General features: G+C 44.3%; 1 protein-coding gene across 2 annotated transcripts in view; it reads right to left on the reverse strand.

Moving 5' to 3' along the window:
* Positions 1 to 6,905: 6,905 nt before the first annotated feature.
* Positions 6,906 to 14,093, reverse strand: part of NSUN2 (NOP2/Sun RNA methyltransferase 2) — a 32,124-nt gene continuing 24,936 nt past the window's right edge. The window contains exons 15-19 of one of the 2 annotated variants that reach the window (XM_081917787.1): positions 13,803 to 13,938; positions 12,001 to 12,081; positions 10,878 to 11,016; positions 9,793 to 9,832; positions 6,906 to 7,636 (exon numbers count right to left, since the gene is read on the reverse strand). In XM_081917787.1, coding sequence (XP_081773913.1) covers positions 7,222 to 7,636; positions 9,793 to 9,832; positions 10,878 to 11,016; positions 12,001 to 12,081; positions 13,803 to 13,938 — 811 coding nt within the window. In that variant the 3' untranslated portion in view covers positions 6,906 to 7,221. Of the gene's footprint in view, positions 7,637 to 9,792; positions 9,852 to 10,877; positions 11,017 to 12,000; positions 12,082 to 13,802; positions 13,939 to 14,093 lie in introns of both variants that reach the window. The other variant, XM_081917788.1, reaches the window with a different exon arrangement.

Here is a 14,093-nt window from a genome sequence, read left to right on the forward strand (position 1 = left end):
ACTAAAACATGAACAAAAGAAGCAAAAATATGCACAGTTGCTTTAATTTGAATAATTGATATAAATGTCAGAATTCAGTGTTTCTTGGAGCAGAATATGGGTTAGTGTTGGTACAGAATTTCGATTTTGCTTTTTTTAGCTCTGATTTGTTCTCTACCAGCCTGCTGAAGAAGCCACGGCAGAGCCCCCAGATATTTGCCTACGGTGGTACAAGAAATCTGCAAGGACATCCAAGAGCAGAACAGATGTCTCCTGTCTCCCGATGATGTTTGATGTTTCCTACCTGCAAAGATCAGCGTCTCGCACCTGTTAGAAAGCCCTTTTTTATTCTCTATTCTTTGCCTTCAGGCTACAGAGACGGAAGATTTTGGGACCTGCCAGTCACCATAGCAGGCTTAAGAGCCGCTTTCTCTCTCTCTCTTTTTGTGGTTTCGGTGCTTTTGCAACCGTCAGAAAGCTGCTTTCATCCCTTCAGCAAAGTTTGGGCAGCCTGCTCTGCATCACAGCCCCTTTCCTGCTAAGCTCCACTACTTCCCTGGAAGCACAAAGGCAGCCTAATTAAGCAGAGTTATTCTGCAGGCTCACCCAGCTTCTTCACCCAAGGTCAAAAGGATAGCAATTGGTTGCACTCTGCCCTCACTGATGCTAGGCAAGAAACAGGAGCTCTTTCAAGCAAGCTTCAAGAGCACAGTCATGCATAGGGATTTCTTTTGAATTGCAGTAACTTTGACATCGTTATCAATGTTAGAATTTAGCAAGGCTACTTTTGTCAGCCCTGGCCAGCAGTTAAGTGTTCTTGGAGGGCTAGGAAAAGTTCTGGAAGGCTGGTGGCAGGCTAGAAATACTAGGCGGGCACCAGACTGTGTCCACCCTATTTTCCATCCGTCCTGGGTGGGGATCAGATCGGATGGGATCAGATGAGAGCGGGCAGGCGGTCCACTCTCATCCGATTCCCTTAGAGCTACGTGTGTGTCTTTCTTCGATTCCCCATAGAGCTACGTGTGTGTCTTTCTTCAATTCCAGCCAGAATATCAGCTTTGTGTTCAGCCAAACTGGCCCAGGTTGCGCACTGAATAAAGTATTTTATAATTTTTCATATTTCTGTTTACTTAATATTTTATAATAAAGTAATTATAAAATACTTTATTTGTGTTTATTTGATTCCTATTCAAGAGAATTACTTTATATATAGTCAGTATAGGCACAGAGTTAAATTTTTTAATATTTTCTAATGGTGGTGTGCCTCGTGATTTTTTTCATGAAACAAGTGTGCCTTTGCCCACAAAAGGTTGAAAAACACTGCACTAGGGGAAGAGGGGCTGGAGTCTAACTTGGGAGAGGGGGTCAGTGGTTTGTGGGGACCTGTCCTGACCAGGAGGCAAGGCATGCTCCTGCTCCACCGTCTCCCAGAACCAGGAGAGGATTGAAGAGGGATGAGGGGAGGCAGTTTTTACTTTAGTTGCATGTGAACAGCCTGGCAGGGGGAGTGGCCCCCTCTTGCTGCAATTGCTCCACACAGTGCTGACCTGGGAATAGCTGCCTGGATGCTCGATTGGTGTGCATGGGTATTTGGAGCTAGGAAACAACCAAAGCGTTATCTTTGACAATAAGGAGTTAAACTATTTGTGGTGTGCATTCTTTTGGCTAGAGACATCCTCCTCCACGCGCACACCCTTCCTCAAGTCAGTTTGTATTTTAATGAACAAAATCAGTTTAGGAATTTCCATATTTGATTCTTTTCACGCTTTTATTCTTCATGCCTCGGTAACTAAAGTGGCTCCCACGGAGACTGCCGTTGTTAAAATGGGGTGATGGATCACAGAAAAATAATGATGAATGTCAGTTGAAAACTCAGGTTTCTTCCACAGATGGGGACTGAGGAGGCTCTGAGGCACAATGGCAAAGGACATGTGTTACATACGGAAGATCCTAGATGCAATTTCAGGTAGGGCTGGAAAGCCAGTAGCAATCTGTGTGGGCAGTACGGAGCTAGTTGGAAAACAAGGAGGTAACAAACGTTCTTGCCTGCGCCAGTGAGGAGTGCAGAACCACCATCACCCGTCCACACCTGACACCCTCACAATTCTCTTCCTGGAACGCTTTTTCCTTAGCTGAGATCTGATGCCAGACTTGCAACTTTGCAAAAAGCACTTGGGGAGAGGGGCTGCAGAATTCAGCACCAACGGTCAGGAGAGATGTCTGCTGTTATTCAAAGTGGACCCCCCCCCCAAAATAAACCCTGTGGTATTAACACCAGGGCCCCAAAGGGGAGGGGAAAATAAAGCTAGCTTTCTGTTTCAGCCCAATATGGTGTTCAGGCTTTCTGTACACACCACAGGGTGTCAAAGTGAAGCCTTACTAACTTGACCATTTACCAGATATTTGAGGTAGACCTTCCAGTTCCGCACACACATGCACACACTCGTTCCATAGGAATCCTCCCCCTTCATTCTGCAGCTGCAGCAGAGTGTAGAAGGAACTGAGTTTTGAATTGCCATTCATTGATGTTTGTTTTTAAAAAGGTTTTCATTGTGTTCCTCTTGTTTTCACTGAGGTCTTGAGGACCTCAAAGGACCCACCAGCTGCCCTGGCCACTTTACAGAAGAATGCATCAAACCCAAGCTTGGTTCCAGGAGTCCTTTGGAAGCATTTGCTCTGAAAGTGCTTTCTGCAGCAAGCCCTGCTCACTTATTCCGCCACTCAGTGATCTTGATTATCTAAATCAGTACCTTTCAGTCTTTTCATCCCAACCTACAGCATGAGACTGACTTAATACTGTAAACCGCCCGGTGATCTTTGGATGAAGGGTGGCATATAAATTTAATAAATAATAATACTTTTTAAACTCTCTCTCCCCAGCTTTCGCTTCCTTTGTTTTCTCCAGCCTCTTATCTCTTATAAATTGGACCCTCCAAACTTCCTTTTATCCAAAGCTAGCATACAGCTATGGCACAGTTGTAGCCTCAAGCCAGTTTTCTCTGCTTCTGACCCACAAATGCTTTAATTTTATCACCATTTATAAATAGATGTTCTGTTAGTAAGAAGGGAAAATCCAAGGCTACACTGTGACCTTTCATCAAGCAGAAATTGCTTTGCTAAATAAAGCCGGGGAGTGTGGGTCTTGCCACGTTGCTTGTCTGGATGGGAGACGCAAGAGAATACATATTAGGGTGCTGTATATCAGCAGTAATTTCAGATTAAAGTTTGAGGTCTGTCGTGCAAAGTTAACAAGACACGGACATGTGAATCCTCTGTTTTTGCATGGTTAGCTACCAACTAAGACCAATTTTACCTCATCAGCCAACTCACACTGGACTTGGTTTTCTCAAAAGGGCAGGAAAGAGGCTGAATTGAGGGCAGGGTATTTTTAGCACCATTCACTCATCACGGCCAGAGATTTCGGCTGTCAGCAGCTTTTCCCTTCTGCAGAGGTGGGAGAACTACCTGCAGAGGCTGATGGGTCGCACTGATTTTCAGATGGCACTAGGGGGCTTTGTGGCCTGGCAAATGACGTGGTCATTCCAGAGCAGTATTCAGGTGGATCCTGTATGCTGAAAATACAGCTTGAATGCAGGAAGAGGAAAGCTTGAATACAAACAAACATTAGTACATGATGATAGTCTACTCAGTAGTAGTGAAGACTGCAAAGACGACTTTCTTAACTAAATGGCAGGCAGCTGAACTTTTCCAGGTGGTTCAAAGTCTTTTATCTCCTGGCCCAAACGAGTCTGTGGAACCCCCAGCAGCCTGCTGTGACTCATTTTGAGGATAAAATCTCTTGCATCTGCCAGGCCCGGGATTCCACTGTTGCAGCCAATCCATCTCACAAGGCATCCAGACTACTGTCTGGTTCAGTGTTATTGGACAAGTTTCAGTTGGCAGGGTTCAAAGACGTGGGCAATGTACTTGGATAGGTGTGTGAGCAACCACTTGCATACTTGACCCTTGCCCTCCATGACAGGTAAGATGTAGCAGGGACAAAGGTTGGACTGGGGTGTGTGTGATTAATGGCAGTAAGACAACTTCTTAAGAAATATTCCCCAGGCCCAGAATGTCTTAATAATTGTAGACTGGTCAAACATCTCCTTTACAGGAAGCGTTCCAGAACAGGTGATCACTGAACAAATCCAGGCACTATTGGCCAAGACTGATTTTCTGGATCTATTTAAATTGGGCCCTGCCCTGCTATTATTTGCTACCATCTCCTCCTTTTTCGGGGTGCCTTCAGCATTGGTTTTTCAGGCACTCGTAACATGTCTCTTCCCACTGAAATGCAGCTCACATCAGCACCAATTTTTAAAAGCTAAAAAAAAGGAGTGAGGAACTATGCTGCAAAAAGTGGGACCCCAAGTACAGTGGTGCACTGCAGGACGAACGCCTCGCAAGACGGAAAACCAGCTAGACGAAAGGGTTTTCCGTTTTGGAGGTGCTTCGCAAAACTAATTTCCCTATGGGGTTGCTTCGCAAAACGAAAAAATCTTGCGAGTCCCCACGGGTTTTTTCCGCTCCCCCCCTTTTCCTAAGCCGCTAAGCTGCTTAACAGCTGATCCGCTGATAAGCCGCTTAACAGCTGATCGCTAGAAGCCGCTAGACCGCTGTAGCGCTAATCCGCTAAGCTGTCAATGGGCTTGCTTCGCAAGACGAAAAAACCGCTAGACGAAGAGAATCGCGGAACGGATTCTTTTCGTCTTGCGAGGCACCACTGTAGGAATCTGGTACCAAATCACGTCTTGAGTCTGGAAAGGTTGATGACTACTTCCTTACAGGGTGGCTTTGCCATAAGAGACATATTTTGGAGCCATCTCTTCTGCATGCTCCCTTCTGTGGTTTCTTCTGCATATAGTGATGGTGCTTTAAAAACTGTTTGATCACACTAGTGGAATTGGTGAAGTTCTGAGCCATCATTTTAAAATGGCATCTTTTACACTGCCCTTCAAATTCACCTGAAAACTCAACCTCTGGTTTTTGGGTTCTTCCCCAAATTCTTGGTTTTAAGGCTAAAATATTTAGCCAAAGTACATCCATCGTGTAGATGGATAAATACACAGCACAGACAGTTCTCTAGCCCCAAACAACAAAGGAACTGAGTGGCAAGACAAAATACATTAGGTATTGCATCTGCGGTGTCCTTGCTCTTGCGATACAACCTTCCTGCAAAGGACTGGCATCTTAAGTGTTCTGCCATTATTCCTGGATTACCCTGTGCTGCCCCCTGCTGCTCCACCTTAGTTATTAAAATGTTATCAGCACATCCCTAGTAGAATTATGCCACATGGCCTGCTGTATTGCATTTACTCAGCTGATACTGGAAACCAACCATTCATTTCTGGAATGCAGAATGAGCTGCAAGGATACCAGACTTTTGCCTCTACCAGTGTTTTTAAACTTGTTACATTCAGCGATAAAGCAGATGTATCTAAAGCAGAGAAGTCAAAGTGCAAATCTATCTGATTCAGCAAATATGAAGTGAGATTTCTATTAAATTAATCCCCATTGCTTGCTGCTTCATGCTAGAAATAGTAAACTGGGGCATGGTCAGCCAATTGGTGTCAAAGAAGGATAGAACTTTCTTTATGTATGCCACAACAGCAGCAAGAATACTTATTGCAAAGTATTGGAAGACACAAGATCTACCCACCCGGGAAGAATGGCAGATGAAGGTGATGGACTATATGGAACTATATGGAACTATATGGAACTGGTGGAAATGACTGGCAGAATCCGAGAAGAGTCGGTGGAGGAAGATTGGAAGAAATTTAAAGACTATTTACAGAAACATTGCAAAATTAAGGAATGTTAGAATGATGTTGGAATGAATTTATGTGATTTTAGCAGAAAGATTTAGGAAAAAAACAAAGATTACAAAGATTTAGGAAAAAAACAGACTGCTAATTGGGGAAAGGGACGCGGGTGGCGCTGTGGGTTAAAGCCTCAGCGCCTAGGGCTTGCCGATCGAAAGGTCGGCGGTTCGAATCCCCGCGGCGGGGTGCACTCCCGCTGCTCGGTCCCAGCACCTGCCAACCTAGCAGTTCGAAAGCACCCTCGGGTGCAAGTAGATAAATAGGGACCGCTTTCTAGCGGGAAGGTAAACGGCGTTTCCGTGTGCGGCTCTGGCTCGCCAGAGCAGCAATGTCATGCTGGCCACGTGACCCGGAAGTGTCTTCGGACAGCGCTGGCCCCTGGCCTCTTGAGTGAGATGGGCGCACAACCCCAGAGTCTGGCAAGACTGGCCCGTACGGGCAGGGGTACCTTTACCTTTAATTGGGGAAAGGAGGGAAAGTAAAGTTATGTTAATATCAAGATAAATTACAGGACAAAAATTTGAAAAGAGGGAAAGGATTTGCTGAAATGGATAATTGACCTAGAATACAAGAAAGGGAGGTGTGAAGAGGTCAGGGAAATAAGCTAATGAAAGATAAGTAATGGGAAGATTTGTTATATTTTTCCTTGTTTTTTCTTTTTTTCTGAATGGATTTTAATTCTCTGTTCTTTCTTTTTTATTTCTCTTTTTTCTTTTTTGTATTCTATCTTATTTTTGTTTAAAATGATGTATTTTGTTTTCTCTTTCTGTACCTCTAAAATTTTTAATAAATATCTTATAAAAAAAGAAAAGAAATAGTAAACAGAATTAGAGAAGTACAATATCCCCCAAGCCCAAAAGGCCGACTGAGCTAATGACACTAAGAGTTATGCAGGCACCTTCTTCACGTTGGAGATATAGCCCAGTGGAAAACACCACAAATATAAGGAATTATATGGTGTCAACATCTGGCCTTTGATTTCAATTTTCATGTGAGCACATTTCAAGTACGCAGGGACAATAAGGAACTTATAAGGTTTGCATAAAAGCTGACAGTTGTGTTCAACAGATTCTACTGCAAGAACAAAGCAAATTCATAACCCAATTTTACAAGTTATAGCCACTTAGCAGTAAATTTAATATTGATGTTGACAGGTGTCATTTTAGCGGTGCAGTCCACTGCCAGCAACAGACCCACCAAAATTAATAAGCATCGTGGAATTTACATGGTACAAGAAGTAAATATGAAAACCATTTATATTTTAAAAATAAAACGTAAGGAAACTCTTGTAAAATGATTCCCATACAACACCCCCCATAAAACCTGAAATACCCTCTTATTAAAAATGTGTTTGCAGATGCTTAGCCGGAGCATAAATATCTAGAACAATGCACATGGACAGTCAATGAAAGTTATCCCATTAGACATTTTTATCACTAAGGTCAACATTATCTTTGCTTTCTATATTTTTGGTGCTCTCATTTTTGACGCTGGAAGAAAGGCTTTCTGCTAGCTTAGCTTCTATGGGTTCCATTGCAGGTTGCCCATTCAGTTCTTCTTTAATTTCTTCAGGTAACTGACTGTTTTCCTTAGCTGTGCATCCCAAGTCCATTTCTTCCAGCACCTGCCCTGCGGTGTCTATGGCTGTTTTACCTTCTGCATCTTCTTCTTCTGTTTTACGTTCTACATCTTCTTCTTTCCTCTTTGCTTTGAACACCTCAACCCCCATCATTCTCAGGTAATGCAACCTCTCATTCTTGGCCACGAAGGCACGAAGGGAAGTCTTGCCCAGCCAGCCACAAAGCACAATGGAACACTGAAGACTATCTGGCTTGCTGCAAAACCAAGAGATCACCAGCATTAAAAATATACATACAGTGGTGCCCCGCAAGACGAATGCCTCGCAAGACGGAAAATCTGCTAGACGAAAGGGTTTTCCGTTTTGGAGGTGCTTCACAAAACGAATTTCCTATGGGCTTGCTTCGCAAGACGAAAATGTCTTGCGAGTTCCTGCAGGGTTTTTTCCTCCCCCCCCCCCTTTTTCCCAAGCCGCTTATCAGCTGATCCGCTAAGCCGCTTATCAGCTGATCCGCTAAGCCGCTTATCAGCTGATCCGCTAAGCCGCTTATCAGCTGATCCACTAAGCCCGCTAAGCCGCTAATAGCGCTAATCGGCTTGCTTCGCAAGACGAAAAAACTGCAAGACGAAGAGACTCGCGGAACAGATTCTTTTCGTCTTGCGAGGCACCACTGTATATTGAAAATTAATTCAACAACACAGTTTCTGTAGGCTACTGCTTTCTCAGTTAACTGTAAATTCCGCTGCCACGTCAATGAGATGTATTAGTAGTTTTAAACAATACTGCTGGCTGGTTTTTAAAGTACTTTAATCAGAGCGGTGGCACAGCTCAGTGGTAGACCACATGTTTTGCCCTGGAGATGATCACAGGTCAAAATCTCAGCACTTCCAGTTAAAAAGGATCTGTGGCAACAACAATGGGAAAACTCTCTACCTGGGATCTTGGAGAACATATGCCAGTCAGAGCAAGGTATATAGTGCTAGATGGTCCAGTGGCCTGACCCGGTACAATGTGTGTTATTTTAAATGTAGTTTTTCCCCCCTGCTTGCATACCCCTTTAATTAATTGCCTTCAAGGCTAAAAGGGGAGGATGAAAATAAATAAATTGAAGGAAACAGCTAAGGAAGTTGAAAGCTGAAGGAAAAGACTGCCAAGAGGTAAAGTCAGACGTGAAAGTCAGAAGAGCGATGAAAGAGCTCCTGCCCTGGGTAGGGAATAATAATAATAATAATAATAATAATAACAACAACAACAACAACAACAACAATAACAATAACAATAATAAAATAAATTATTATTATTATTATTATTATTATTATTATTATTATTATTATTATTATTATTATTATTATTATTTTTTATACCCCGCCTATCTGGCTGAGTTTCCCCAGCAATTCAGGGCGGCTTCAAGTGTTAAAAGCAATACAGCATTAAATATTAAAAACTTCCCTGAACAGGGCTGCCTTCAGATGTCGTTTAAAAAGAAGATAGCTACTTATTTCCTTCACATCTGAAGGGAGGGAGTTCCACAGGGCGGGCGCCACTACCGAGAAGGCCCTCTCTCTGGTTCCCTGTAACCTCACTTCTCGCAATGAGGGAACCGCCAGAAGGCCCTCGGCGCTGGATCTCAGTGTCCGGGCTGAACGATGGGGGTGGAGACGCTCCTTCAGGTATACAGGACCAAGGCTGTTTAGGGCTTTAAAGGTCAGCACCAGCACTTTGAATTGTGCTCGGAAACGTACTGCGAATGAACTGGGAAAGAGCCTCCAGGGCGAGGCTGCATTGTAAAGGTTTGGTCAAATACTCCTTGCCTTCCTAAGTGGTGGGAACATCAACCTGCATTACAAGACACCTCATTGGGAAATCACATGGTCTGTTATATTTCAACTTTTAAAAAAAGATTTAGGCGTTTGCTGATGGTTTTGTAAAGTTCTTTAGAGAAACAGGAAAGCGGAGAAGGCAGATGACCAGGTCCCCCCTTCTGTCCTTTAAAGCAGAGCTTTCCAAACTCTTCATTTCACAACACAGTAATTCAGTTTTATTAGCAAACTGGAGATTACACTAACCCCTTTCCAGCCCCGGGATGGGGAGCGTTAGCAAGAACACCTACGCACTGCAGCCGACACACCAACATGTCGCAACACACGTGGAAAGCTCTGCTTTAAAGGTACAATAGCTCTGAGATGTGGCCTTCACAGGTTTTATTAGAGTTAAGAACACAGGGGCATAAAGGCTTCAATTTCCCCAAAGCCCGGTTAGCTGCTGCCATACGGAAGCAGCTGTTGGTTGCATGCTTTCATTTCCACCAATTTCAATGGAAGGGAAGTTAACCTGAAATCAGTCAAACTTAGAAGGGTGTCTGTATGTGCACACACACACAAGCACACACAATGAACCAGTGCAGTTACTTACGTTGGATCTGGCTCATACTGCAGGACTATGCTCCCCATAGCTGCAAAAAAGAGCATATGCTTTATTAGACAACAACAGGACCTGCTCCAATCTCACCCCATGCCACCATCTATTTAATGGGAACAGAGTGAGGCAGGCGGCCAAAGACAACATCTGGATTCAACCAGTAGGATTCAAGTTAAGATGTGACTATGGTGTCCCACTGGTTTCAATGGGAACTAAGTGCAACTAACTTAGCAAAGCTGATTGCGTTGGCCACTAGGTCAGTGTCTGAGGGCTACCACCTTGTTGAAGCTAAGCAGGCCTGGATCTAGTTAGGGGCTGGATGGGTGACCAATCACATGCCTGGGAATCACTGCCATGGGTTCCATAAAGGAAAAATGGCCATAAACATAAGAAAGTACAAAGACAGGAAACAGAATGGGCTTGATCCAGACCAAGTCCTACTACACACCTGAAGCTTGTTACTCTCGTGATATTCAGTCTGTGTTGACTGATAAGTAACTGCTTATTAGAAAGCTCTTCTTCAAAGTTAAAATTAGGGAGTAACTATTACTATTACTATTACTACTATTACTATTACTCTCAGGGGACGCGGGTGGCGCTGTGGGTTAAACCACAGAGCCTAGAACTTGCCAATCAGAAGGTCGGCGGTTCGAATCCCCGCAATGGGGTCAACTCCCATTGCTCAGTCCCTGCTTCTGCCAACCTAGCAGTTCGAAAGCACATCAAAGTGCAAGTAGATAAATAGGTACCACTCCGGCGGGAAGGTAAAAGGCGTTTTTGTGCGCTTCTCTGGTTCGCCAGAAGCGGCTTAGTCATGCTGGCCATATGACCCGGAAGCTGTACGCCGGCTCCCTCGGCCAATGAAGCGAGATGAGCGCCAGAACCCCAGAGTCGTCCGCAACTGGGCCTTATTACTACTATTAAGGAGTAACTATTACTACTATTACTATGGAGCTCAGGGCAAGCTGGACAGCAATCAGAGCTTAATAGTTAGTATATTTCCTTCTGCACATGATGCTTTTTACCACTGTGAGAAAAGAATGAACCAGGATTGGAAATCCTCAGAAGTGAATACTTACCCATTCCTTTGACTTGATTGCGCACCTCACTACTAAGTTTACTTAAGAATGGGTTTTCTTCTGTCAGCAGCACTTTAACATCTTCTATGCTGGCATTTACAATCCTTGCATTAATGAAGGGATAGAGTGTATATATCCCCTGGATGTAAAATAGAAAACCTATTTTTAAAATACAGTCCTTCCTTTCTTACACGAATAGGCTTAGTCCTTTTACTGGTCCAACACAACAACAACACAACAACAACCCACCAGCACCAATAAACACCCCCCTTTAAATGCATGTTTTTAGTACCATTATATCTAAATATTTTTGGACCATTACATCTAAAAAAAAAAAATAGTCAATTCATTCTTCCTCCCTCCACCCCCAAATCAGTGCATTGTTGTGAAAGAAAACTTGCACTGAACTGATTATCGCTTCCTGGTCAATTGAATGTTAAAACATATGAAAGCAGAATATACCCAAAATTTTCAGCCCCTGCACTTTGAGTATAACAGTATCAGGGAGGTTTGTCAGGTTCCAATTTTACGGGATAGGAAAAAATACAAGGGAAAGCCTATACTATACATGTGGAGACCTACAATGGAACTACAGAAATGTTCATAAGCCTGTCAGGGAAAAAACCTTTACGACAGAAAACCCGTCCTCAAAAGGGACAAAAATGCACAGTGCACCCAACAACAGATTAATAAATTTAAACACAAGAGAGTTGGATCCAGAGTCTTCTCCTAAGTGAAGGCAAACAAGCAAAAACAAAAACCATTTTTGGAAGCAACCGTGCTTTTGCCTTTAAGTACTAGAAGCAGCTTACATCCCACCTGTGGATAGGGAAATATATGCACTTATCCTATTGGTATTTTAAGCTTTACTTTGAATTGTCACAAGCTGTAGCCCTTGCATTTCACAGCCACTTAGCTGAACATATCACAATTTTTTTCTCTGTACATACACAGGTGTGAGAGAGGTCTGCCAATTAATTGTCATGAACCTTATGCAATGAAGTTGGCTGCAAAGGCAAACACCGAAATAAACCTGTCTTTACCCACAAAAAGACTCTTTTGTTTCAAGGCATAGCATTAATAAAATACTTTCACAGCATAGCCGTAGTGCGTTCGATGTTACCTCTTGCGCTAATCTGAAGGCACAGCCAAACTGTTCCCCATCGCTATTGCGGGACCACACTTTTATCCCTGTGTTAATAACCTAAAAACAGGGTTGAAAAGAAAGCAAGAAACAATATTAACATACCGTATTTTTCGCCCCATAGGGCGCACCTAGTTTTTTTTTTGGGGGGGGGAAATAAAGAAAGAAAATTTTATTTTCCCCCCGGCGCAGGGCTGGGGGCGGGGGAAGCCTGAGCTTCCCCTGACCCCAGCCCCCAGAACGGGAGCCAGAGCGATGTTGAAGCTGTGCACAGCTTCAACATTGCTCTGGGAGCTTGCGGGGCTGGGGGCAGGGGAAGCCCGACCCCTCTCGCTCTCCAGGCTTTGCGCAGCTCTCCGCAAACCTAGAGAGCCCAGCGGGAAGTCGCGCCGGTCTCCCCAGGCTTGCGGAGAGCTGCGCGAAGCCCGGGGCGCGCTCTTCACTGCGCCCCAGGCTTCGGAATGCAGGCAGCTCTGCGCAACCCTTGGGAGACCGGCGCAACTTCGCGCCGGGGTCCCTAGAGTTGCGGAGAGCTGCGCGAAGCCTGGAGAGCGAGAGGGGTCGGTGCGCACCGACCCCTCTCGCTCTCCAGGCTTCAGCGAAAGCCTGCATTCGCCCCATAGGACGCACACATATTTCCCCTTCATTTTTGGAGGGGAAAAAGTGCATCCTATAGGGCGAAAAATACAGTATTTAAGCTTTCCAACATGGAATAGTGCATCTGAGGTGGCTTGCAAGGCATCAGTATCGGTAAAAGGACATAGCCTATTTTTCTTGACAGTAAAGGCACTAAGTGGAAATACAGGCATCTTACATGGTCTACTCTGAATTTCACAAAATATGTAGAAAGACAAAGAAGGGGATAATTGATTCCTAATAAGGACCCCACGTTGGGAAGAGTTTACCTCAGCCTTTCATAAAGCGGCAGTAACTGAGAGCTTATATGGAGGTTTAGGTGCCCAAGTCAGGGGAGTGGGGGGGAAGCAAGAGGACGAGGGGAACTGGAAGCAAGTGACTGTCCTCACCAGAGGAATCTGCTTCCTTTCTTCATTTTCCTCAGCAATGGGACATTCTAGGCACAATTTACACTTTTAAAGCACTCTTTTCTCCTATGGTTGTCAACGTGGCATTTCTGGTCTTGAAAGAAGCTAGTTGCTGCGTTTGCTTATTCACTGACACTAGAACTATTAGGGAAAGACTGTGCTCCACCTGGACCAAGTTAAACGTCATGGCGGGAGATAGCTTTGACAGACAGAAAGAGAAGTGCAGCCAGGATGGATCATCAGACAAAAGGCCTAACTGGTCCAGCATTCTTCTCATACTGGCCAAACAGATGCCCACAGGAAAGACAGGAGTGAACAGCATTCTGCAACCAGAAGTCAAAGTTATCACCATCCCTATCCCCCAGGACTGGGACGCGGGTGGCGCTGTGGATTAAACCACAGAGCCTATGGCTTGCCGATCGGAAGGTCGGTGGTTCAAATCCCCGCGACGGGGTGAGCTCCCGTTGTTCGGTCCCAGCTCCTGCCAACCTAGCAGTTCGAAAGCACATCAGTGCAAGTAGATAAATAGGTACCACTCCGGCGGTGGCTTAGTCATGCTGGCCACATGACCCGGAAGCTGTACGCCGGCTCCCTCGGCCAATAAAGCGAAAAACTGCAGATGAGCGCTGCAACTCCAGTCTCGTTCGTAACTGGACTTAACTGTCAGGGGTCCTTTACTTTTTTACCCCCAGGACTATTGTTTATTTCGACTTTCTTACTTAGGAATGCAAGTCAAACCTTCAGCTTTTCACTGTTGTTCAGGAGCACATTCCTTATTTCCTTGGACACCATGTATAGCTGCCTTTTCTTCCCTTCCTGAGTACGAGTTAATAAATTCATCTTGGGAAAGGAAGGATCCAATGCATAAAAAGTCCTAATAAACAAACAAGCAAATTCAAGTTTTATTTTTCTGTAATTCTTAATATATTGTTGGTGTTTAAGCTGTATTTTTGGTATATTAACAGCTCTGACTCTTTTCTGGAAAGATAAACATAAATATTGAGCTTCATAGCACCTGTGAACCTGTAA

Source organism: Podarcis melisellensis (genome assembly GCF_964234715.1).
Source record: "Podarcis melisellensis genome assembly, chromosome: 7".
NCBI classification, from domain to species: Eukaryota; Metazoa; Chordata; class Lepidosauria; order Squamata; family Lacertidae; genus Podarcis; species Podarcis melisellensis.